General features: G+C 37.7%; 1 protein-coding gene across 1 annotated transcript in view; it reads right to left on the bottom strand.

Moving 5' to 3' along the window:
• Positions 1 to 14,265, bottom strand: part of MTX2 (metaxin 2) — a 60,718-nt gene extending 46,453 nt beyond the window's left edge. Inside the window, exon 1 of the mRNA XM_026454248.2 lies at positions 14,005 to 14,265. Within this exon, the coding sequence (XP_026310033.1) occupies positions 14,005 to 14,044 (40 nt within the window). The 5' untranslated portion in view covers positions 14,045 to 14,265. The remainder of the gene's footprint in view (positions 1 to 14,004) is intronic.
• Positions 14,266 to 27,967: the final 13,702 nt, after the last annotated feature.

The raw sequence follows: 27,967 nt of genomic DNA, 5'->3' as shown, positions 1-27,967 counted from the left end.
ATCTACTACGTGATTATGGTTCCAGGTACTGTACATATACTTTGCTATCTCATATCAAGCTAGTTAACCAAAAAACTATTCCTCTTCCTTCATTACTCCCAGCTAGTTATAGAACAAATTATCCCCCAGAGAGAATCTGACTTATTATTATACTGCCTGAAATGTTAACAAAACTGAGATTCTCCAAGAAGAAAACAGGAAATGAGGTAACAGTCTTTCCAACCAAGACTTTCCCTATGAATAAGAGAACATAGTAGAAAATGCTCAGAGGATTCCCCCTAAAAAATATTAAAAGCATTTAAATGAACAAACAGGTGATAAACATCCAAAATGTACCCAAAACTATAATACAAAGACAAAGATGAATATAAAACTGTCATTGCCCTCTAGGATCTAATTTTGTTGAGCAAGTGAAGAACAAAGAGGGAGTTGGGATTAGGGGTGACTAAGGTACACATAACCATTTAAAATACATTAAGCAAATACAGGTGGTGTAGGGAAAAAACATACATTTCAGAGTCACACATATCTGGCTTCCCCTCCCAATTCTACAATTTATCGTATGAGTTATCTTGGTCAAACTGGTTAACCTACTCTTGTCTCAATTACCTCACTGTAAAAGAGGGAAATATTAATTATCTTGTTAGGTTATTGGAAGAATAAAACTAGATTGGCCAGGCGTAATGGCTCATGCCTGTAATCCCAGCACTCTGAGAGGCCAAGGTGGCCAGATCAAAAGGTCAGGAGTTTGAGACCAGCCTGACCAACACGGTGAAACCCCTTCTCTACTAAAAATACAAAAATTAGCCAGGCGTGGTGGTGCGCACCTATAATTCCAGCTACTCAGGAGGCTGAGGCAGGAGAATCGCTTGAACCCAGGAGATGGAGGCTGCAGTGAGCTGAGATCGTGCCACTGCACTCTAGTCTGGGCAAAAGAGCAAGACTCCATCTCAAAAAAAAAAAAAAAAAAAGTAGATAAACTATGTAAGTACCCTATAAAGTCTCCAGCTCACAGTATATTTTCAATCAATAATTCTTAATATCCACATTAGAACAAAAGTGTGTATAAAGCCCATAGAAATATTCATGAAGAAATAACTAAATCTGCCTGAGGAAAACAGGAAAGAATTCACAAAAGGAGATGAAATCTGAATTGGATCCAAAAAAAGAATCCAAAGCATGCCAGATAGAAGGTAGGGGGCATGAAGATGAGTTTTGATATTTACCAAAAATCTAACACCCCCAACGCAGTTTGAGGAAAGGGAGGCAAAATGTTCAGCAAAGGCTTACTAAACTAGATACCTCTGTGCAGATTTTTACTATAGGATATAGCTCTTCATATTAAAATGATCTATTTCTGCAAAAGAATATAAGCTCACGAAAGGCAAGAATTGTTACTTATTTTTGCACCCCCAGCACCTGGCAGAGCACCTAGCATAAATTAGGTACTCAACAAACACATTCTGCAGAAAATACAAGCAGGTCTTTTGCTATCTAAAGCCTGAAAGGTATCTGACAGCAAAAAAAAAAAAAAAAAAACAAAAACAAAACACTGTTAAAACTCTAAAAATAAAATCACTGAACCAATTTAAGGAATGATAACATCTCAACAATGGGTAGCAAATTCAACAGTGTAAACTCAAGAATTCACTTTCTCTCCAAATCATTCAGTGGTTCCTAACCAAAGACACACAGAGTATTTGAAAACTATACTTGTCTTAACTCCATCCTCAATTTTTCCATATAACAGGCCTTTGGTGAGAATAAAGGAGTATTCGTATATGCATGCATGTTTGGGCATCACTAGCTTCAGAGAGGTCCAGAGGTAACTAATTACAATGTACAAGACCACCCACGCTACTCACCCCCAACTCCCCATCTATCCCCATCCTTCTTTAGAACCTCTATTCAGTCATGAGTGTGCCTTGTCAGTTCCCAGATCTAACGAAAACACGCAGTACCACCGTGGTTACTGTGGCAAAGTATATGTCTTAAATACGTCCACAACAGTAATTCCTGTCCTTCAATTCCCCTTCCCTTGAATCTGGGCCGGCTTGTAGCTCCACTGTAACCCACAGAATATTGTGGAAGTGATGCTGCAGGACAATTGAGAGTAGGTTATAAAAGGTGATGCAACTTCTACCTTGCTAGCTTAGGCACTTGTATGTGGTACACTGAGTCACTACATAAAAAGTCTGACTACTCTTAGGCCACCAAGCTGTGAGGAAGCCAAGCCACATGAAGCCACATGTAAGCATTCCAGAAAACCATCCCAGCTGAAGTCCTAGCCAGAATCAATTGTCAGATATATAAGTGAAGATGCTTCCAGATGTTTCTAACCCTCAATCACTGGATCATTTCCAGCCTTTGAGTCTTTTCAGCTGAAGACCCAGACATCATGAGTGAGAGACAAACCATCTTTCCTGTGCTGTATACAGCACCCTATACATAAGTAACCCTATCTTAGAAAAAGACTCCACCTTACATTTAAAAAGGCATCATGCCAACAGGGACCACATGTTCATCTAATCAACAGAGACTACACGTACCAACCAGATAAAAGACATAACCAGACACACTTTTTACTATCAGTCCTCGCCAGAAGATTTGAGGGCCATAAAAAGAGCAGAACTCCACCAACTCAAGATGGCCATCTTAAGACACTGTCTGGCAGTCACTCAAGATCAGCACCCAGCATCTGCTGCCAAATGCTCTGCCCAAATCAAGAACTCTTCCTTGCAAGACACTGACAACTGTCCAGATCAGCCCAGGACACTATCCTTGTCCATGACGCTCTCCTTAGACTGGTTCATTACATCTTTTCCTGTCCCCTTTTCTCTTGACGTTAAATGCTGTTTGATGTGGAAATTTTAATCCATAACATTTATATATTAAGTATACTACTATGTGCGGTTTGCAATATTGACTGACTTGTGCATTGGTTTAGTCTATGTGCCACAGCTCTGACTACTGAGTCAACAGGTAGTACTAAGGAGAATTGCCTCCTTAAGCAACTCGATGTTTCTTATTCCTTTTATGACTGAATAAGCATCAATAAAAGTCTGACCTTGTGGAAAGACACAAATGTGTGTGGATATGGTTATGTCTCACCTTGTGCCACTCGCAACATGTGCCCTGTCTGGATTACTAACCCACAGGATCCATGAACATAAGAAAGTGGCTGTTATACACCTCTAAATTTAGAGTGGTTTGTTACACTGCAAAAGTAACTTGACAGTTAAGACTTTTGACAGTTACTATTAATCACACAAAACGTTGACTCATCTGAAGCTTCAGAATTCCCTGTTTATCTAAATCAGTTACTAAGCTGACTCCTGACATCGTTTATAAATTCCACTTTACTGCTTCAGACATAGATTTTGACACTTGCACTTTCCCTCCAGTCAGTTTCACTTTATTAATCCAATATCTTCAATCTTTGCCTTCCTGAAATCTCACTGTATCTCCAATTTGCTGACCGCATCACCATGACTCCCTGACCTCCAGGATTTGGTACCCAGTGACTAGAATGGCTTACATTCATGTTTAAAAACTGACCTGAATGGCAGTTGCTATATTATTCACAGATTGAGGAAACAAAAGAGACTCCAAGAGAGAAACAACTCTAGCTAAAGTCAAATCTAACTGTATCTTTTCATAAAAGTCAGACCAATAGTCATTTACCTATGATACAAAGATAATCCAAAACAGTAAATAATGAAAGCATACTTTGTATTTGCCTTTAATCTGCACTCTGTAATTTCTCACACATTAGCACCTTTTCTAAATATTTATTTTAATATTAAAATTATTTTATATTTTCCAAACAGCCACCAAATGCTAGTATGAGAAAATCAGTGCAAGTAGATGGCAAAAAGGAGAAAACTGCTTAGGGAGAAAATACATCAAAAATAATTCACAATCTCAATGTAAGAACAAATGTCAATTATCACTTAAATAGTTAACATTATGTAACTAGTTCTCCTGGACTAGCCAAATTAGAATCTTAATTCAATGAACAGTAATAACAGTAACAGTAAAAATAACAATGATAGCATCTAATGAAAAACTAGATAGCAACTTTTATTTTCATGTTATTTCTTATAAAGACACATAATCTTTCTTTAAATGTATAAAATAAGAAAGTTAGAAACATTACTTATAAGTCATGATGCCAAAACATTTTTCTATAACATAAAAGCTAACAATCAAAAGAAATGGAGATCAAAAAATGGCTAGATCATTGAAGAGTCAGCCGCCAATATTACTTTACAGAAATAAACACTGTTTGAATAATAATGGCCTCTTCATGTTATAAAAATGATACAATTTATTCATATAAAGTTCTAATTAGTGCTCTAAATTGACCAGGTAATAAAATATGACCATGTGGGGGTAAATACCATTGCAATACTCAAAGATACTGTATCCACTGCAATAAATATACACATCAAAAGTCTATCTTTTTCCATCTAAAGACAGATTAAGTTATGAAGAAATTCTTTGGCTTATACAAGTTCTTAGAGATAAAATATATAATCAGCAAAAAAACATAGCTAAGTGCATAAAAACAGTGAAATGCATTTTATGGTTTCTATTTTGCCAACACAGTTACAGTTAATGAGAATTGTCATGACAAAATGATTGTTTTTATGAAAAGAAGCTTCTTTATTACTAACCAATCAAATTTCATTTTTATTACTGATGTAAAAAAGTTCAAAACCATCATTCATTTATAGTGCATATAAAAATAAGAAAAGTGTTCAAGAATAGAGGAGAGGCTCATTTATAAAGCAACAAAAAATTAAAGCATGCATTTCTCTTACTAGCAAGGCAAATACTTCTCTTCTACATATAAATGTCTATTGCTGGATTTTCTGAATATTATAACTTCTGTCTTTGAACAAAAAAATGAGAAGCCTGAATTTTCAATATCTCATCTGTATTTGACATCTTCAGTCCATCTGATAACTGCTTATCAAGACATTTCAAAAATGTTTGAAAAATATTAAGAAGTTTGGTGGCATTTTCTTTCAATTTTCACCAAAATATGGCAAGCTTGGACTAACATTAATAACTCAAAAGTCTTCAAGTAAGACTGACAGATTTTATGGGGCACCCATCACCAAAGTTTTAAGTTAACAACTAAAAATCATGTAATTTCAGAGTATGTTAATAAATCACATTAAGAAAATTAAAACTCAAATTACAGCCTATGAACTATTCCATTAACAGAAAACAAGCCTTTGAAGGGATCTTATTATCCAAGTTTTCAAAAATGTACATAACATTGCTCTTAAGTTTTGGCCAGGTGGGGTGGCTCACACCTGTAATCCCAGCACTTTGGGAGGCCGACGCGGGCAGATCACATAAGGTCAGCGGTTCAAGACCAGCCTGGCCAACATGGTGAAACCCCATCTTTACTGAAAATACAAAAATTAGCGAGGTGTGGTGGTGGGCACCTATAATCCCAGCTACTTGGGAGGCTGAGGCAGGAGAATCACTTGAACCTGGGAGGCAGAGGTTGCAGTGAGCCGAGATTACCCCACTGCACTTCAGCCTGCGCAACAGAGCAAGACTCCATCTCAAAAAAAAAAAAAATTAGTTTCAACCTACTAAGGAATACAGTATAATAAACTATAGGATCCACTGCTGTCAATAAACTATATCTTGCCTCTAGTCTGAAGTATAACCTATTTTGTCACTGTTTTGCTTTACTATCTGCACCATTCAATCTCAGCTTTGTATCTCCAAAGTCATAAGCACAACTCTGTAAGATTATTCATATGACTAATATGATTTTTTTTTAAATTCTCTGAAACTTAACGGTCAGTTCAATAACTTTTTAATAATTCCTCAGTGACTTCCTCAATACTGGAAAATCCCCAAAATACTACGTAAAAATAACAAAATATCTTTATTTTCAAGAGCAAAAGATTTAAGGCTGGGCACGGTGGCTCACACCTGTAATCACAGCACTTTTGGGAGGCCGAGGTGGGCAGATCACCTGAGGTTGGGAGTTTGAGACCAGCCTGACCAATGTGGAGAAACCAGACCTCTACTAAAAATACAAAATTAGCCAGGTGTGGTGGCACATCCCTGTAATCCCAGCTACTCAGGAGTATGAGGCAGGAGACTCACTTGAACCCAGAAGGCGGAGGTTGTGGTGAGCCAAGATCACGTCATTGCACTCCAGCCTGGGCAACAAGAGCAAAACTCCATCTCAAAAAAAAGAATGTAATGCACTGTATTTGTTCAATTATCTGTTGCACCTGTCATCACTAAATATTCTGATACATGGATGTACAAACCTTTACCATCATTTTCTTCACTGTGAGCAATAGCATCACTTCTATATTACAAAAGCCAAACCTATATTTTGTACTTCCTTTAGCCTCTGGAACTCTTCTGAATGCTTTTATAGTCCAGATTCCCCAGTACTCATGTGAGGAGAGACAGAATGAAAGCACTTTATTACCAATATAAAAACAAATTTTTAAGAACATACCCGTTTTGATCACATTTACTTTCAAGATGCTTACATATGGGTTCCAGGGAACCCTGCAAAACTACTTTCCTAGCTCATACTATAAATTAATGCTATTGCTTAAATGAAGTTATTAATAAATTTAAATAATTAAGCACCCAAATGCCCACAATGAGATAAATGGAATATTCCGACCATTCTTTTTTCATCCTTTATATAGTTTACTGAGCTTCTAAATAAAGAACAGAACAGATATCATGCTTATTTCAAAAGATTAATACATTATAGTATGATGAAACTAACTGATGTGCTTAAAATATGGCAAGGCACCAGTGGAGTAATAAATCAGAAAAGATGGTATATGAGTAAAGAAAAATAAGAATACTTTGGGCATTTTCTTCTCTCCAAAATGATAATGGATACCAGATGTTAAGAGTTAATATCCTCAAAGAACCCCTTACTATAAGGTGAAAGGCTCCTGGGCAATAAAAGTAACAACAGAAAGTAACATGTACTGAACATTTATTATCAACCACCCTACACTAGACACTTAATATACATTGTAAAATCTATTATCCCCTTTTACAAATGAGGAAACTGAGGACTAGAAAGGCCTGTCCAAGATCACAGAACAAGAAGCAGGATTGAGCTTAGAACTCAGCTCTTACTCCAATGACCTTACTCCTAACCTTTATACTGAGTTTCAGTATTCATATCCACAAAATACCTATATAACAAAACCAAATTGTTATTATTAGCAATTACATACATAAATCATTTAACACAGTAGCTCAAAAGCTTACTGTTATTATCAGTAACCAGCTATGGCAATTCTAATTAACAGACCACCAATATGACTTACACCAAGATTCAATTTTATAATGAAGATAAACATGGCTGAAGCATATATCTTGAAATAAATATCCTGGAATAACAAAGTATTCTAGGATACATTCCTAAGTAATTTTAATAACGGCAATAACTATGTAGATGCTTCCTATTATTGAATTAAATTATATGTTATTTACAAATAACTTTTTAAAGCTTTACCAAAATTGTATCTTTAAAGTAACATATTATTATTTTCACCATTTTACAAATGAGAAATCTCAGGCTTAAACAGGCAGTTAATTTGCCCAAGTTCACACAGCTAGGAAGTAGCTGAATAAGAACCAAGGTTAGACTTTTCACTTCAAAATCCACAGAAAGTATAAAAGCAAGGTGAAGGAAGCAATCCACATTGCAGCCAATTTCCGCTGTTTAGTGCTCTACACCTCTCTCCCTTCTTTTGTGTATCTGGTGGCACTATGGAGCCCTAATACCTGGAGCCACTACTGGCACAGGGATGGGCAAGTGAGTTAGGCCTGTCCACCCAAGTACTCTACCCTTTTAGCTGCTCCAAATGTGGTCATGTAGCCCAAATGGGATTACACAATCCTGCCCTATGATATATTCATACCCAACTGACTGTAAGAACGAAATTAAAAAAAAAAAATATGTGAGTAATATATTTAAAAATCTTGCCATTAAAAAAATGAAAACTTAAATATACAGGTTATAAAATATTTTTTAAACATCCAGGTCCATTTTTATCCTTTTTTTAAAATTCTAGGCCAGGCGCAGTAGCTCACACCTGTAATCCCAGAACTTTGGGAGGCTAAGGCAGGCGGATCACTTGAGGCCAGCAGTTCAAGACAAGCCTGGCCAACATGGTGAAATCTCATCTCTACTAAAAATATAAAAATTAGCTGGGCATGGTGGCAGACACCTGTAATCCCAGCTACTCAGGAGGCTGAGACAGGAGAATCACTTGAACCCGGGAGGTAGAGGTTGCAGTGAGCCAAGATTGTGTCACTGCCCTCCAGCCTGGGTGACAAGAGTAAAATGCCATCTCAAAAAAAAAAAAAAATTCTAAATCCAGTACATCATCATGTAGAGAAACAACTATTCATTCAAAAAGATAACTTACCATTTCTTTCCATATTAAGCTAAAAGAAAAATTCAAAATTATCTTCCACTTTAACAAATACATTCCAAAAAACGACTGAACAGATGCATAAATATGTTTATGCAAGCACTGCTTACAACAGACCAAAATCACACACACGTGTGATGGCTTTGGGACACATCAGCTTACCTACACTGAATACACTTCCCAAAATTCCCTTTCTACTACGTCTCCAGTTAAAGTGGGCTACAAGGGACATTCTCTGCCAGGTGCCGGGAAGAGAAGCGAGGCAACAGTCATTTTGTAGCAGACACACACTTCCTCCTAGCTTTTCTAATCCTAATCTAGGTGATGCCATAAAGGGATTCTGCTGATATAACTGAAGTCCCTAGTTAGCTTTACATTAATCAAAAGGGAGAGTATCCTAAGTGGCCTGATTTCATCAGCTGAAAGATCTTTTAAAAAGGGTCTAAGTCCTCCCTGGGATCAGACACTCCAAGCAGTACCCGGTCTTGCCAGTGCTCTCTTAGTCCTGGATCTCCCCATCCTGACTGCCTGCCTTGCATGCTTTGCACTTACTTTGCCAGCCCCCACATTAAGAGTCAATTCTTTGCATGTGTTTGTGTATGCACAGACATGCGTGTGTGTGTGTGGCTAAAGAGAGAAACAGATATCCTGGTACATCTGCTTCTCTGGTTGAACTGACTGATAACAACTCCCTAAATACCCATCTGAGTAATATTATATTAGTAAATTTTGGCTTCTTCATTACAATAAAATACTATATAACCATTTTAAAATGATGATGTGTAATTCCATTCACAGATATGAAAAGAGATCCCAATATATGACAAAACAGGTTACAAAAAATTATGCATATTATATATTACGTCAATTTTTTCAATTCAGGGAAAGAGAATGAAATAGCTTTGTTCATCAAAGTTTTAATGATGAGGATGGAATTCTAAAGTCTTTATCTGGGTGGTATGATTTCAGGTAATTTTTACTTTATCTCTGGATTGTTTTCATTTTCCATAACGGCAACATATCATTATCATTATTAGGAAAAAAAACTCGACAACAAACCTTTCTCATTTGAAAAAAAAACTCGATAACAAACCTTTCTCATTTCTCAAGAAAAAAACGTCAAGTAGACTTACATTAAATGGTTAAAATGGTGCCCAGAGTCTTAAAGGATGAACAGGAGTTATTCAAGCAAAGTGGACATCTCAGGCAACGGGCAAGGAAAGAAGTGACAAGACATGAGGCTGTTCTACTGACAAAGGGAAACCAACAAAATGTTAAAACAAGAGGAGGTTTTGTTTTTTTGTTTTTTGTTTTTTAAGGAAAATTAAAACAAACAAAAAACCCACGAGGCTTGCAGTGCATGGACTCTACTGGAAGGAAGCCAGACTGGAAGCAGAGAAATCAATTCAGAGACTACTATGGTTATCTAAGCAAAAAATGACAAAGCTTTGAACTAAGGTAACAGCAGTAGAAATGGATAGAATAAGTACTATTTAGGAATAATGACTGAAAAAAGTTGGCGAGGGAAATACTGGTAGTAAGGAGACAGAAGCAGTTCACTTAAACTGGGGAGTTCAGAGAAGACTTCTAAAAAGATGTCCTTATGAATAAGGATCTCAAAGAAGTCACTTCAAGAATACCACAGAGAGATGCCAGATATCGTTATACATTTCCAAAAGAAATACTCAGTGTTAGCTCATGTCCACAGGAAGGAAGGGTAATAAGCAAAGTGTTAGCTACACTATAAATTAGAGCTCTCAATTACAAAAACAGATTCATAATTACTTAAGTTATAATAGGTCTACATAGACACATATCTCTAACCTGTACTACCAGAAACATAATATTGACAACAGTTGCTGGATTTGAGTCACATTTGTAAGTCATTTACAAGTCAAACATAGTGTTTCTGATAAATTATTACTTTAACCACTGCTATAGTCTGAACCCTCCACAACTCATGCTGAAATGGAATTGCCACTCTGACAGCATTAAGAGGTGGGATTGTTCAGAGGTGATTAGGTCATGAGAGCTCCACCCTCATGAATGGATTCATCTCTTTATCCCAAGAGTAGGTTGTTATAAAAGCAAGTTCAGCCCTCTCAGTCCCTGGCTCTTGCCCTCCCTGGCCTTTTAACGTTCTGCCACAGGATAATGCAGCACAAAGGCTCGCATCAGATACTGGCACCTTGAAGCTGAAGTTCATTGCCTCCAGAAATGTGAGACTTAAATTTTTTTTCTTTATAACTTACCTAGTCTGTGGTATTCTGTTATAGCAACACAAAACGGATTAAGACAGCCTCCTTATCCATAATGTAATGTCACTTCTTGACAAAATATAATCTTAAAAATGTTAACAATTACAATCATTTAAATTACAAAATTATGCACACTATAGTAATTCAAACAATTCAGAAATAAAGTTCCTCCACCCTCTACCAACACTCTATTTTTATTATCCCAATCGCTACTTAAAATTAGTTGAATATTCTTAACATATATAAATATACATGTTTATAGAGATTTCATGAGTTCATACAAAATATATATTATAACTTTTTACTTAATATAACCATAGCTTTCAAGACAATGTATTTAACAAATACACCTCTTCATTTTTGGATCTGTAAAAACGTGACTATATCATAATTTTTTTATGTTTTTGACAAATAATAACTGTGTATATTTAGGAGGTACAATGTGGTATTTTGATCTAAAGAATAAATCAAAGAATATAAAGAATAAATCAAGCTAATTAATATATCCATCACCACACCAACTTAAATTTTTGTGGTGAGAATATTATAAATCTAAGCCTTTAGCAATTTTGAAATACATTTATTAACTGTGGTCACCTTGCAGTGCAATAGATCACTAAAATTTTTTCTTCTAGTCTAACATACTTTGTTTACTTTGATCAACATCTCCTCTTCTCCATTCCTCTTCCCCATCTCCCACCTCTGTCCCCTCAGCCTCTGGTAACCACCTTTGTATTCTGTTTCTAGGAGATCAACTTTCTTAGATTTCCCTAAAAAGATTAGATTTTAGATCACTACTTGTCTTTCTGTCTAGCTTATTTCATTTAGCATAATGTCCTCCAGATCCATCCATTCTATCACAAATGATAGGGTTTCCTTCTTTTTTAAGGCTGAATAGTATTCCATTGTATCTTATATACATTTTCTTTATCCATTCATCCACTGATAAACACCTGGGTGGCTTCCACATCTTGGCTATTGTAAATACTGCTGCAATGAACATGGGAGTGCACATATCTCTTAGACAATTTCAATCCCTTTGGATACATGACCATAAGTGGAATTGCTGGACTGGTACACAATAATTTGACATATATTTAAAACATTTCTAATTTTTTGCTATTACAAATAATGCTGCAATTAATATCATTGTATATTTCTTTAAGTACTGGTCTTTACATTTCTATCAGATAAACCCCCATAAGTAAAATGTTCAGGACAGAGAATGTCATTTTAATAAATATTGCTACATTAAGTTCCCAAAAAGTAATACTAACTTATAGAACCAATAGTTTGAGAGTAACTGTTTTCCCCATGCCCTATTAGTACTAGAAATCATATTCACTTTTGTCCATCTGATGGGGGGGCGGGAGGATGCTATACATTATTAGTGACACAGAACATCTTTTCATCTGTTCACTGTCCATCTATATTTCACCCTTTTGTGAAATGCCTGTTCCAATCCTTTGTCCTTGATTCTGTTGGTTTGTCTTCTTCTTATTTGTACTAACTTAAGATGTTTTTTATCAAAGTTTTAAAATTCTTTCTGCAATCAAATCTGCCAATTTTTTCTCTTATGGATTATGAATTCTTAAGTTTTGCTTAGACCTCTTCTGCTATCCAAGAATTATTAAAATAATCTGTTTTCCCCTAATTATTTTATTACAATTTTGTTGTTTTATATTTAGATCTTTAATCTATCTGGAATTTATTCATATTGTGTAATGACTTACAAGTTGTTCCAACACCATTTATTCAATTATCCATCTTACAATGCTTCCTCCTAGAATAACAGACCACTACAAATAGCTAAGACGGCAGACAGACAAAATGCCTAGAAATGTTTAAACGTCACTACTTAAAGCAGTATCAAAAGTTTATTAAAAGACATTCATCATTTTCTCATTAAAAGAAATCACACATTAGGACACATGCACATAATGAACCACTCTCAACATACACTGTGAAGTTTTTTTTTTTTTTAACATAGTAGCAACCTAAATTAAATCGCTGATCTAACTATATAAGCCTGATTTTGTTTTCAATATGAATGGTAAAAATGGAAATAATCATTCCTTGAAATCTCAAGATTAGTCATTGATTTGGGTTACAAATATTTACTGAGCACCAACTGACTATGAATACAATGGGGAATAAAATAAGTTTGATCCCTACTTTCAAGAAGCTTGCAATCTAGTAGGAGCTTCTCTCTTCTAGAAAAGAATATTTTCAAGTGAAGAAGGAAAAAAAAGAAATGTATGTTTACACAAACGCAAAACAGTAAAAAACATCTCGGCAAATTTTATGACACATTCTGTACTTCCCATTTCCAAAACACTATCTTATTACTTCAAATGTACCTATTTATTGTGGTGACTGTCTTCATAACTGTACTCATGTCGAAAACACTGCTAGGGAGTTATGACTAATTCTATCAGCCTATATCTCAAAGTATCTACGTTTGGTCTCCTCACTTTCTCAACAATATTTAATTTCTTTCATGGCAATAAATAAGAACCTCAATAAGAGAAATCAGAAATCTATATACATCAGTCATTTTCAGTGCACCAACTCTAAGGTATTTCTTTAAAGTACATGCAGATTTAAAAATATTTCAATGAATCCGCGCAGACGTGGTGGCTGGTGCCCATAATCCCAACTACTCGGGAGGCTAAGGCAGGAGAATTTCTTGAACCCGGGAAGCGGAGGTTGCAGGGAACCCAGGTCATGCCACTGCACTCCAACCTCGGGGACAAAAGCAAAACTCCGTCTCAAAAAATAAATAAATAAATAACTCCTGGAGTCTTAGCAAATGGCACTACTGTGTCGCTGGGAGAGGAAGCAAGAAGTCTGATGTTCCCTCAACAATAGGTAACAACTGATTAGTGACAGTCACCTTAAACTTTGGGTACCAAGACCCAGAAACTACCCCTACTCTTAGACTGAAGCGTTCAGATGCTTGCCCCTGTGGTCACGCCCCCCACAATCCAAGGCCGCCTCCTCATACTCCAGCACCTCCCAACGGAATGGGGAAGTGGGACAAAGTACCGCCCAAGGGAAGGAGAAGGGACTCCAGCTCCTGCGGAGTGAGTGACCTTGGCCAAGTGTCTCCTTCTTAGTTTTCCCATACGTGAGATAAGGTTGGTAGTCCGTCCCTGCCTCCACCCTCCGGGCTGGGTTCAGCGTATAATGCCACAAGGGTGGAGGAATGCTCCAGCCCTGTACCCCACGCGGCTCCCCGAGACCGCGCCGCCACCTTCTGGGTCTACGGCCATCCGCGCTACCTGCAATCTGGGAGACGAAGGCTTCCGCCACTAGAGACATGTCGGCTGGGAGGCCCTGCGCCCGTGTGCCTGCCCCCCACGCGCCTCAGCGTCCTCCACCGCAAACCTGGCGACTCTCGGCAGTTAAGGAGCCTAGCCCCGCCGAGGTTCAGCCCCGCAAAGCCCACTGCAGCAGCAGCGGCAACTACAGTGACGCCCCGAAGGTTACCGCCAGGCCCCGCTAGGAACTTCCGGCGCAGCGGACAACGACACTCGAGCGCTTCCGCCGGCCCCGCCCCCGCGCCGTCCTACCGGGCGCAGGCGCTGCAAGCTGCGTCCCGCCGATTCCAGGCTCTGCGTTGGGGCTTCGCAGATGGAAGCGAAGTACCCAAGTAGTCTCCCACCCAGGGGACTGGCAGGGGGATCTGGGAGATTTTTTAGCGTACTTTCTGTAAGCCAGAATTTTGTAAGCAAGTAACATTTGTAAACGCCCACTGGATACTAGGCACTTATATACATATATCTACACAAACATATATACATATACACACATATATACACATATATACATATATTCTATTTGACTTCGTCCTCTCAACAACCCATTGAAGTAATAATATCGCCATTTTACGGATAAGAATATAGGCTTAAGGAGTTTAAACCGCCTGCCCAGGCAGTCCTCTGAGGCCCAGATTCAAGGCTGCGTGAATTCCCTCTTTTCCATTATATTGCTGGGTTGATTAGTCCGTGGGTAGACATTGGTGTTCATTTTTTTATTTATTCAAACATGCTTGGCAGAAAGGAGGCTTGAGCAGCACCTAAGTCAGAAGATAATTTGTCCTTCAACTACATATACCCGAAACGATGCTCAGCTTGGAGAATAAGATACTTTAGTTTCACACACTCCTCACCTTCGGGGGTGAACAGGGCCGACAGAGGAGAAACTAAATTCCCTTAGTGACTTTCTCTTAACCTAATAACTTCTTAAATTACACAATTACAGATTGGTGGTATTACAAATGGGACAGGCTTCAGAGCTGGTAACCCAAAGCCCCCTTCACTGATGAGAAACAGGTTCAGAGAGGTTAGGTAACTCATTTTAAATCACACAGTAAATCAAAATGTCAGACAGCTTACTAGATTTTTGCAAAGGAAACCTGTATTCTAAGAATTATTGTCCATGACATTTAGAAAGCTATATTTCCATTCTTTTTATCCATAGATCTCTATTACTGTTTGTTCTGCCTCCTTAACTAGTGTGTTGGTTTCCCAGAGCTGCCAGATTACCACAAACTGGTTGGCTAAACAACAGAAATTCATTCTCACAATTCTGGAAGCTAGAAGTCTGAAATCAAGGTGTCAGCAGGGCTATGCTGTCTTGCAAGGCTCCAGAGAAGGGGTTTGCCGGCAATCTTCCATGTACCTTGGCTTGTAGATACATCACTCCAATTTCTGCCACCACATCACATGGCATTCCCCCTGCATGTCAATGTGTTCAGATTTCTCTCTTCTTGAGAAATAACACGTGGGTCATTGTGTTAGGGACCCCCACCCTAATCCAGTAGGACCTTGTCTTAACATGACTTTTTTTTTTTTTTTTTTTGAGACAGAGTCTTACTCTGTCACCTAGGCTGGAGTGCAGTGGCGTGGTCTCGGCCCACTGCAACCTCCACTTTCCAGGTTCAAGCGATTCTCCTGCCTTGGCCGCCCAAATAGCTGAGATTACGGGCGTGTGCCACCATGCCCGGCTAATTTTTGTATTTTTGTATTTTTGGTAGAGACCAGGTTTCACTGTGTTGGCCAGGCTGGTTTCGAACTCCTGACCTCGTGATCCACCCACCTTGGCTTCCCAAAGTGCTGGAATTACAGACGTGAGCCACCATGCCCGGCCCCATAATGTTTTTTAAGGTTAAGTCATATTTTCATTTCCCTCAGCAAAAAGAAGCTTCTTAAACTGCATTTAAATTTACCCAATAATTTACACTGACATGAACACAGCAGTGTCTTAGGAAGTAGTGTCTTCTCTATAGCTAAAATTCAGAGTTGACAAACAGCTGTGAATAGTAGAAATACAGGGAAGGTAATATTAATAGGTTTTTCTTGTTTGTGCAGAGAGAGGTAACACTGATGGTAATGAATACATGAGATTCAATTTCCTCCTCATCCCGTAGGTATTATTGACCAAGAGAAATGAGCTGTTCCAGGTACTTTGTTATCAATCAAAAGAAGAGCTTTCTGGCCCTGTCCGTTCTCCTCACAGTGGAGAATTGTGTATAACTGTAATAACGAAGAAGACATATCATCACTTTAAGTTATATTATCAATTTAGGTTTGTCATTTTTATAAAGCTGAAGACACAATATTTTGACTTCTTTTTGACAGATTTGAAGTTTAAGATTTCTCCATATCATAGGGCCTGTGTGGGAACTTAAGCCAAAGTCCCTGGAGAGTAATGAAGATTCAACCGGGGAAACCAAAATCAAACATATCCAAAGGGTAGAAGTGAGCCCCAAAGTGGAAGAGACTGGAAAGAGCCAGAGACTAGACACAGATGCAAGAGAAACAGAGCAAGATTAGAGGCAAAATAGAATGTGCCCTTAAAATTTAAGTTAAGTACCCATGGCTTGATGCATGGTACATGCATGAACTGAGCTGACTCAAAGGTACTGGTTTGGAACTGACACCAATCTTCTTTATTATGGCAAGTGCCTTAGTCCATTAGGGCTGCTCTAACAAAATATCTTAGTCTGGATAATTTATAAGCAGAAATGTACTGCCCTCACTTTCAGAGGTTGGAAAGTCCATGATCAAGGCACCAGTAGATCGAGTGTCTTGGCGGTCCCAGTTCTCATAGATAGCACCTTGGACATGTCCTCACATGGCAGAAGGCAAAAGGGGCAAATAAACTCCCTTGGGCCTCTTTTATGATGACACTAATCCCATACACAAGGTCAGAGCCCTCTTGACTTAATTACCTCCTAAATTCTCCATCTCTTCTTAATACTATCACATTGGCAATTAAGTTTCAACATATGAGTTGTTGAGGGACACAAACATTCAAACCATAGCAGCATGCTTTTTAGAAAAAAAAAAAAACAGAGACTTGCTGGGGGCATTGTCTATACTCAACTCTTTCTTCATTTAAGCCAGAGAAGTAGAATCATGAGCACCATATGGATTCACTTTTTCACCCTGACTGATGGTTCTTTTGCTTCCCACACAGGCACATTTAGGCTGCAAAGAATCTGTAATGTGGGAGGTCTTTATTACCAAAAATTAAGTCCAATAAAATGCAGATGTCTGTATGGTGCCCACAAATAAACTGTCTTTGTAATAAATAGGCAACTGGAGAAAATATATTTATGCATCTGTATTAGAATGAATGGCAGATTTAAAACTCAAGATCTGTTTAAGATCACCACAATTGAGGGAAATACAAGAAAACAAGCCACCAGAATTTTTAAGAATGAGGTTATAAAACAAAAGTGCTGGGGAATCCATATGTTACTAAAAAAAAATTACACAATTTTTAAAATAAAATATCAATGCGTGACATTAACAGTCTTGTTGCTTGCCCTAATAAAATCACTTTCTTGCAAAACTATTATAGAATATTTTCATGTCCCTAATCTAGACTTTTATGTTGCTGTATTAAATATAAGAAAATAATTAAATATAAGAAAATATTATGATGAATATACACTTTATTAAGATTAAAATACTAAGATATTTTATCTACATTTTAATTTTCTCTGACAGAATGTTAAAATTTTAAGGTAGGCCAGGCACGGTGGCTCAAGCCTTTAATCCCAGCACTTTGGGAGGCCAAGAAGGGCGGATCACGAGGTCAGGAGATGGAGACCATCCTGGCTAACATGGTGAAACCCCGTCTCTACTAAAAAATACAAAACACTAGCCGGGCGAGGTGGTGGGCACCTGTAGTCCCAGCTACTCCGGAGGCTGAGGCAGGAGAATGGCCTAAACCCGGGAGGCGGAGCTTGCAGTGAGCTGAGATCCAGCCACTGCACTCCAGCCTAGGCAACACAGCAAGACTCCGTCTCAAAAAATATATATATATATATTTTAAGGTAAATATTTTATTTTTAAAAAGGTGTCAGCAAGGTAACATTTTTGTCTATGATTCCTTTAAAATTAATATTTACTTGAGAACAATATATAAATTCAGACCTTTTTATCAAATTACTCCCTCATACCCCATCAACGGAATTAACTATGGTTAAATCAATCAACCCAAATAGAGTGTTAATACAGTTAAAAACACTGAAGTAACTGTATTAATTCATTCTCACACTGCTATAAAGAACTACCTGAGACTGGGTAATTTATAGAGAAAAGAGGTTTAATTGATTCACAGTCTGCAGTCTGAACAGGAAGCATGACTGGGAGGCCTCAGGAAACTTACAATCATGGTGGAAGGCAAAGGGGAAGAAAGCATGTCTTACCATGGTGGAGCAGGAGGAAGAGAGAGAGAAGGGAGAAGTGCCCCACACCTTCAAAGGATCAGATATCATGAAAACTCACTTACTATCACAAAAATAGCAAGGGGGAAATCTGCCCCCAAGATCCAATCACCTCCCACCAGGCCTCTCCTCCAATTGTCCATGAGATTTGAGCAGGGATACAAATCCAAACCATATCAGTAACAATGTTATGCTTCAGTGCCTTAAGTTCCTCTGTTAATACTCTTTACTGCTTTAGAAACAAGCTGTAGACAACTATAAGCCATCTAATATATAAGGTTTACAAAGATATTTTTTAAAGGGTAGATAAATGTGACAGTCATTCATCCTTATATCCCTCAACTCCTTTTCTCCGTTTATAATTCCTAAGAAATTATAACCAACTCAGGACTGTTACATTATTACCTTTTTATCGCTTTCTGTTCTTACCCCCTGTGTTAGGCTAGCACACTCTCACATAAACTATGGCATATTTGACCATGCTTTGGGAAATATCTACAATATTGATTGTAGTGGACCTAGATTCTTCAAATATTAACTGCTTTTCAAAATACATTCAGATGCTATATTTCCAAAATATTCTTCCACCTTCAGCCTGTATGTTGCCTCATTTTCATAGCTTTACCATATTATAGGGAGCTGAATCTTTTTACTCTATTGACTGCTCTTTGCTGCTGGTGGTAATGTCTTATCTACAGTTACAGAAACTGTATTAGTTAGGACTTCTCTGGTTGTAAGTTATAAAAAAATAGACACACAATTAAACTCAGCTTAAGAAAGTTTAATTTTATTGCCTCATAGTGGAAGAAATGATACAGAAATAATTCACGGAACAGAATGGAGGGTTCTAGGAACCAATAGCTTAGTCCTCCAGTTGTCTATCTCTCATCTCTGTTCAGCTTTATTATTTTTAACTGAAGACACGCCTTCTCTCAGATGGCAGAAAAAATAGCAGCCAGCAGCACCAACTTGACATCTTCCAGGCTTGGCAACCCAAGAGTAAAGAGAGTTACTCTCTTCCAACTTCCTTATGCTGTATTCATTTCAGGGAAGAATTTTAATTGTCCTTGCTTGCATGGTCTCACTCTGGATTAATTACTTTGCCCAAGTGAACGGGCTGAATGATTTACCAGGCCAGGGGGAAATGCGACCTGTGACAAGAAGGAAAATGGGAGAAAATATGCTTGAGGTCGGGTGAGGTGGCTCACACCTGTAATCCCTGCACTTTGGGAGGTTGAGGCAGGTTCCAGACCAGCCTGGGCAACATACTAAAACCCCATCTTTACAAAAAATACCAAAATTAGCCCAGCGTGGTGGTATGCACCTGATGGGAGGATCTGCTTGAGGCTGCAGTGAGCTGTGATTGCACCACTGCATTCCAGCCGGGATGACAGAGTGAGACCCTGTCTCAAAAAATATATATGTATACACACACACACACACACATATATATGTATGTGTGTATAGATATGTGTATGTATATATACATATATATGTATATATACAAGAATTATAGTGCTCTACTATGGATACTCTTGTTTTAAAACTTGGACAAGTCATCTAAGCCTTTTAATATTTTTCATTTCTATGAAAGAAGTAGTAAAATCTAATGATGCATTAATTACAACCCCTGGGGTGGGCAGGAGGGGGAATTCAGATAATTGGGTTAATCAAGAGGAACAGAACTGAAGATGCCTTCAATAGAAGTATTATATACATGTGAAAATAACTACCTTCTTTCATAAATATAATTAACCCTAAACAACACTAACAAAAATAGTCAACACCAAATCACCATAGCAATAAATTTAACATTTTTAAGATAAAGCAAAAAACACACATACAATTGCCTCGTCCTTTGGTGTATATTGTGCTTCCAGCCCTGGCTAACAAGGATATACTTTCTTTCTGAAGCTATAATTAATATGTATGAAATTCATGTAATAGCATGAAAAATGTAAATGATGCAATGTTAAGGAAAAACAGCAGAATGCAAAATGTATTTTCTTGTGAATACAAGTATGCAAAAAGCATGGATATAAAAAAACTGGATGGGATTTCTGAAATGTGGTAACACTGTTGTATCAAGGCAACATGGGATTTTTATTTTTATTTTTGCTGCCTTCTAAACTTCCTGGAATATTTTTATGCCACTTTTACCATTTGGGGAAAAAAGACATTTTGTCACACTGGGTAGAACTTCTTTAAAAGTGACTAATATAGCAAGTGCTCTAACCTGTCTGCATCTAGGTCTTGCATAATAGACAGCCTATTAATTATACTGCTGACAGGCTATTTCTAACCAGCTCCATGTTTGATGTTCCATAGCAGAGATTCACTCTTATGGTAATAATGAGAGAACATGTGCAGACAGAACCACCACCAAATACATTATTGTTTGATTATTCTTATTTGAGACTCTATACTGGCCGGGCGCTGTGGCTCACACTTGTAATCCCAGCACTTTGGGAGGCCAAGGCAGGCGGATCACGAGGTCAGGCGATCAAGACCATCCTGGCTAACACGATGAAACCCCGTCTCTACTAAAAATACAAAAAAATTAGCCAGGCGTGGTGGTGGGCGCCTGTAGTCCCAGCTACTCGGGAGGCTGAGGCAGGAGAATGGCGTGAACCCGGAAGGCAGAGTTTGTGGTGAGCAGAGATGGTGCCACTGCACTCTAGCCTGGGCAAAAGAAGGAGACTCTATCTCAAAAAAAAGACTGTATACAAATGGGCAAGACACATCTGGATATGTGATTTCTATTGTTGAATACTAAATAATGTGTTAAGCAGGGAAAAATTGGCAAACTTTGTAGATCAGTTATAGACCCTTTTGTTAATTTGACATTGGTTTTAAACCGTATTTGAGTCGTTACATTTTACGTCATAGCCCCTAAACAAAGCTGAAAGGATGGCAATGAGGCTTAAGGAACCCTGAAGCAAGAGCATTGGCAAATAACTGGTAAAGAGTTTACCCTAAGAAAGCAGAAATTTGAAAGGACTCCTGAATACTTGGAACTACTTTGAAGAAGAGGCTGCCATGATGGAGAAATAGGTCCCTCTAACATAAAGCTGACATCTAGAAGGTGATGCAAAACAGCATGGTCATCACCATTTTCCTTTGCCTTCTGTTCAAATCAGAATCTATAGTAGGGAATGAGATTCATTCACTCATTCATTCTTCAGGTAATTATTGAATCTCATTTTGGAGTGTTGGGTCCTCAATGTCTAGAGATACATGGTGAATGGAAGTCAGCGTCTGCTCTCCAGGGATTTGCTATCCAATTGAGAAGATGGTCAAGCAAACAGGCCATTTCAACACAGTGTAATACATGCTACTGAAAGAGTGTACAAACACATTCAAAGTTATAGGCAATGTTATCTAAGAGAGGTTTTATGTTGCCATGTTGCACAGCTACCACACTCTTCAGGGTGAGTGATATGTTCATGCCAGGATATCAAATGACTTTCCGAAATTTGGATATCTGAAAAATAACTAACTGGGTTAATAGAAAATGCACCTTCAGTAATTTCAGATATTTGAAACCTCATTAAATATCTCAGCGTTCACAAGAATAATGACCAACCTTGTTTTGGCACATGCTTGAACCTCACAGTTCCTCAGAGGCACAACATGCTTTGTTCATAGCAATTTCTTCCTTTCTACATAAAATGAAAACATCACACCATATAACTCTTCAACATTATTGAAAGCAACCATTTTAAGCTGCTGGTTAGTATGAAATATTTGGTATCTTGCCAACTTCCTTTTTCTTTTTCTTAACAGTATCCCAGAAATAAAGCACAGACACTCAAAAGGAATAAAAACGACTAATATCAGATAGTAGTTCCTCCTGCCAATCACAGCAATCGTTTCCATTTTTTCTCTGGATTTTTTTAATTGACTGAATATTCTTCTCTTCCCTGTTGAACCCAGCTATTCACATGAATCCACATGAACTTTATCTTCTATTTAGTTTTGTCTGCATTTTACTGCAAGTAAAGAACCTAATTCCAAATATTAAAAATCCTATCTGCCTCTGCTTTGTTTAAAGTTGTATTTAAAATGCTGATAGTGCTGTCAGGCTACTCCTCCAGTTCAGGGAAAAAAAGGATATTTTTTGTATGGAGCACTCCAAGCACATTAGTTGCATCTACACTGCAATCTAAGGCTGAAGTATTAAAAACTCAAGGCTTTTCACTAGCTTACAAAAGGATCAGAGAATTGAATTTCTCCACCCAACTCCCTTATCCAGTTTTCTCCAGGGGATTTGTAACTAGATCCCTACACAGCTGAGAAAAGAGAACTAGCCTATATATCTAGGAGTATAGTTGTGCACATACAAAAATGCAAATATGGAAAACAATTTTAGTGTCTTAAAATGAAATGAAGTCAGGGTAAACAAAGATAATACTTTACTTTTTAAAAATAATAATAAATTTACTTTGGTCTCTAACAACAATTTAAAGGTCATTTAAGTAAACTATATATTTTTCTTACATCTCTCAACTTTTCCTTAATGCCCATTATCATGTTGAACCATATGTTAACAGCAAGACGCAGGATTTTAGGAAAAAATGGGCATACTAGAAAACACATTAAGCTTACCAGCCCTGCCAAATTATGTTGTCATAAGAAAATACTTTATGGGCCCAGCATGCTTCTACTGTGCTACTCTGCTACATAGAAAATATTTTAAAGAAAATGTAAATTGGATTAAAATATACTGTAACAGGTCAAAAATTAAATTAAATATCATTGCCTTTTCACTAGATTTCTTTTAATTTCAGTTCTTGAGTATTATTTACTTCTAATAGCTGAAAATTATGTCTTAATTTATCTAATTGTCTTTAACTTTTATTTTGAATAATTTTAGACTTATAGAAAAGTGGCAAACATTTTACAGATAATTCTCATATGCCCTTCACTCAGATTTCTCTACTGTTATTATCTAATAGAGAAATAGAATTTTTTATTTTATGTAAATACAAAGTGGCATTTGTAAATGTAGTGTACTTGTATTTGTAAAATGTACATGTATTTGTTAAGTATAAAATACAACATAGTAAAATTATTGAAACCAGGAAATTATAATACAATTGACCAATGTACAAAGTTTATTCTAATTTCTTCCATTTTCCCACTAACTTCCTTCTTCTGGTCCAGAATCTCACATTGCATTTAGTTGTCATGTCCCTAGTTTCCAATCAGTGACAGTTCCTCAGTTTTTCTTTTATCTTTGTCTTCTATGACATTGACACTTTTGATAAATACTAGTCAGTTCTTTTGCACAATGTCTCTTAATTTGAGTTTGCCTGATATTTCTCATGATAAATTGAGGTTATATGTTTTTGGTAAGCATACCATTGAAGCGACATTGTGCCTTCGCCAGTACATCATGTTATGGGGTACATGTCAATATATTTTATTACTGGTAATGTTAAATGTGATCACTTAGTTAAGGTAGTATCTGGCAGGCTTCTCCATTATAAAGTAACTTTCTTCTCTTTGTAATTAATAAGCACATTGTGGGAGCTACATTGAAACGATGAAAAATCCTGTTTGTAATCATACTTTTGTCCAGCAACTTTAGTATTGGTGGATGGTTCTTGCCTGCAACAATGATTGCTTTGGTGTTTGCCTAATGGTGACTTTCTGTAATATTTTCAACATTTTTTCCACATTTATTCATTTAAATTCTACTTGTAAAGAAGAGTTGTGCCTTCTCCCCCTTTATTGATTTATTTGATTATTTATATCAGTATAAATGTACGGGTGTTTATTTCAGGAATTCTTTTGGTTATAATAAAAAAGTAACTTTTTTTTTTTTGCTCAGATTTTCCCAGATTGGTCAATTGGCTATCTTTCAAGTTGATTTCTGTGTCCTTCCAAAAATGCCCGTATTGTCTTTTGAGCAATTCTTTATTTCCTTATTTGCTGGTGCTAGAAGATATTCTAGACTAATTTTCTACTTTCCCTGCCCCAGACACAGAAGCAATCATTTTCCAAGGAGCCTTGGTTTCTTTCAATGGAGAATGATATTTAGAAACCAAGATCTGGGAGAGGTGTGGTGGCTCACACCTGTAATCCCAGCACTTCGGGAGGCCAAGGCAGGCAGATCACATGAAGTCAGAAGTTCTAGGCCATCCTGGCCAACATAGCTAAACCCCATCTCTATTAAAAACACAAAAAAATTAGCTAGGTGTGGTGGTGCGCACCTGTAATCCCAGCTACTCAGGAGGCTGAGGCAAGGGACTTGCCTGAACTTGGGATGCAGAGGTTGCAGTGAGCCAAGATTGTGTTACTGTACTCCAGCCTGGGCCACAGAGTGAGACTGCATCTCACAAAAAAAATAAAAAAATAAAAGAAAGGAAAAGAAAAGAAACCAATATCAGTTTGTTAGGTATGCCCAGTGTTCCTGGGTCATCATTTCTTTCAGGTCTTCTCAGCCCAGAAAGACAGGTTTTACGTGTGTATTTTAACACACTCTCACACGTCTGCATTTATTTCTAAAAATATCTGTGCATGTATGTGTATATAAAACCATGAGTTTATACTGATACCTTCCATTTTAATCCAACACAAAGTTCATTCTTAGCCTTCCCCTCTTTCCTTATTTGTAACTTTTTTCTCTGACAGTGGGAAACCTGGCTCTCATTATCCACAATATATTTTTTTATTTGTTCAGTCATAGTAATGTGTACACATAAAGCACTTTAAGAATTGCAAACCAATCTCCCCAAGAAACAAATTTACTAATTAGAGTACAATATTTCTATCCAGGTTTTTGGTCTTTCATCTTATAGTTTATAGTCAAAATACTATTTTCCAAGGATATTCAAGTTAGTTCTTTCCTTCCCCACTTACTTCAGTGTGATTATGTTATTCATTTAATACACTTAGTTTCATCTACCACTCTTCATATTCCATTTGGGGTTCCCCCACATCCTGGGTGATTTTAATTATTTTTTTGGGGAGGTGCATATGTGGGCTGTTACCATGTTTATGACAGTCAGAGCTATACAGAAAGATGTACAGTCCTGGCATGGTGGCTCAGGCCTATAATCCCAGGGCTTTGGGAGGCCTGGGCAGAAGGATCACTTAAGCCCATGAGTTCAAGACCAGCCTGAACAACATAGTAACACCCCCACCTGTACAAAAAATTTTTTAAATTAGCCAGGCGGGCCGGGCGTGGTGGCTCACGCCTGTAATCCCAGCACTTTTGGAGGCCGAGGGAGGTGGATCACCTGAGGTCAGGAGCCTAGCCTGGCCAACTTGCTGAAGCGCCATCTCTACTAAGAATACAAAAATTAGCTGGGCATGGTGGCACGCACCTGTAGTCCTAGCTACTCAGGAGGCTGAGGCAGGAGAATTGCTTGAACGTGGGAGGCGGGTGTTGCAGTGAGCCGCAATTGCACCACTGCACTTCAGCCTGGCAACAGAGCAAGACTCTGTCTCAAAAAACAAAAAATTAGCCAGGTGTGGTGGTGCGTACCTGTAGTACCAGCTACTCCAAAGGCTGAAGTGGGAGGATTGCTTGAGCCTCGGGGTTCGAGGCTGTAGTGAGCCATCATCATACCACTGCAATCCAGCCCAGGTGACGGAGCCAGACCCTATCTCAAAAACAAAGCAAAGCAAAAACAAAAGGTCTACACAGAGAAGTGGCACTCTCCCCTCATTCTTCCTACACATTCCTTCCACCCCATCTTTGTCCACTGCCTGTAGGTAACCAATCTCATTGTTTTTGGTTTATCCCTCCTGCATTCCTTTTGCAAAAGCAGGCAGATAAATGTTTATTTTCTTAAAACCCCCTTTTTACATGAAGTACTTTATCTTCTTCAGTGTTTTTCTTTTCTTGTAGTTTTTGTTTTTCAGTGTTATCCTGACTATTCTTGCATGTTTGTTTTTCCACATGAACTTTGTGTCAACTTGTATAACTCAATAAAAAAGCTTCTTGGTAATTTTTTTGAGATTGCATTAAATCTGTAAATTGATTTAAGGATAACTGACATGTCTATAATATTGACTCATCTTACCCAAGAATAGAGATTGTCTTTCCATTTGCACACATCTACTTTTCTGGCTTTCAGGAGTGTTTTAAATTGTTCACATCTAGGTTTTTCATATTTCGTATTATGTTTATTCCTGAGTTTTTCACCTTCCTTATTGCTATTAAAATGGGATTTTTCTGTATCTTTATGGACTGTAATTGGTTACTGGTTATGTATATGAAGGCTATTCATTTTTGACATTTTGCCTTGTATTTTAAATGTTAAATAGTTAACTTTGGTGACTAAATAGAGGTTATCCTTTGTGATTTTAAAAAAGGACATTAAGAGTGATATCATTTCTTACTATCATAGTTTCTCTTAATCTAGTATCCATAGTACATAATGCAGGGCTGAAAGTGCTAGATTTTGAGGAGCTTTCCCCCCACCAATGTCTATGTCAGCAAAAAATAATGCCAAATGGCAGGGTTCTATTCAAATGAAGTCCTTATTTAATATTTCTAAAAAATATTGTCCACAAAAATCATAGCCAAAGTGACTAGTGCTTGGGGGAAGGCAAAAAAACCCCTGCATTTTATGGAAAGTGAGATATAAATCTGTTGAATTTGAGGTGCCAGCAAAATATACAAGTGAAAACATTCTGGGGCATTTTGAGACGCAGCACTAGAGCTTGGAGAGATAGTAGGGATTCATTTTTTTAAGTCCAAATATGAGTGATGATTGAAGACAATATATAGAATGTGACCCCTAAGGAAGAAAAGAAAACACTGAGCTGAGGCCTGGTCCTTGGAGAACACCCAGGTTTAGGACACCATGAGGAGGTAGGAGGAGCACTAGAATAAGGAACATCACAGAGACCAAGAAAGAAGAAAGGTCCAGAAGGGGAAAATGAGCTTCTCTGGCAAGACAACAGTAGCTGCAAAGGAAATAAGGCCTGAGTCAATGCCGTTAGATGCAAGTGGTTCTAGTGTTTTCCAAAGTGTGGTCCCCATCATTCTAGCTGCTTCTGGATGATAATATGTATTATTCCAAAAAAAAGTTGCAGAGGTCAGAAAGTTTGGAAAACGTTGTATTAATCAAAGTCAAACAGGTTGCCTTACTACAGGGCTTCTCAGGGCTGTTAGCATGCTGCTGTGGATTGTGAATTTCTATGAACAAGGATAGTATGCAGATTTCTATAAATTTCTTTAACCAATTTCACCTGAAGTACTTTGACCTAGCTTGTTTTTCTCCTAGGCATTTCTCAAGATGAGGTGTATCATGGAATACACTTTGGAAATTTTAGAGCACACTGTAAACTAATCTTCCTTAACTTTCTCTCTGCCTTCAGAGTCAAACATCGAAGCTCAGAATCCTATTTTTATTTATGGAAAACAGCACTTTCTAACTCTGGAAGATTGCTGGTACCCCTAGCATTTTGCACAGCCCTGGCTGAACAGAACGCTGAAACTCCTCTAAAGCAGGAACGGTGAGCTGGAGACTGAGATGGAGACA

Source organism: Piliocolobus tephrosceles, chromosome 11, assembly GCF_002776525.5.
Source record: "Piliocolobus tephrosceles isolate RC106 chromosome 11, ASM277652v3, whole genome shotgun sequence".
Lineage (NCBI taxonomy): Eukaryota > Metazoa > Chordata > Mammalia > Primates > Cercopithecidae > Piliocolobus > Piliocolobus tephrosceles.
Note: the sequence above shows the minus strand (reverse complement) of the source record. Positions and strands in the feature narration are given on the sequence as shown.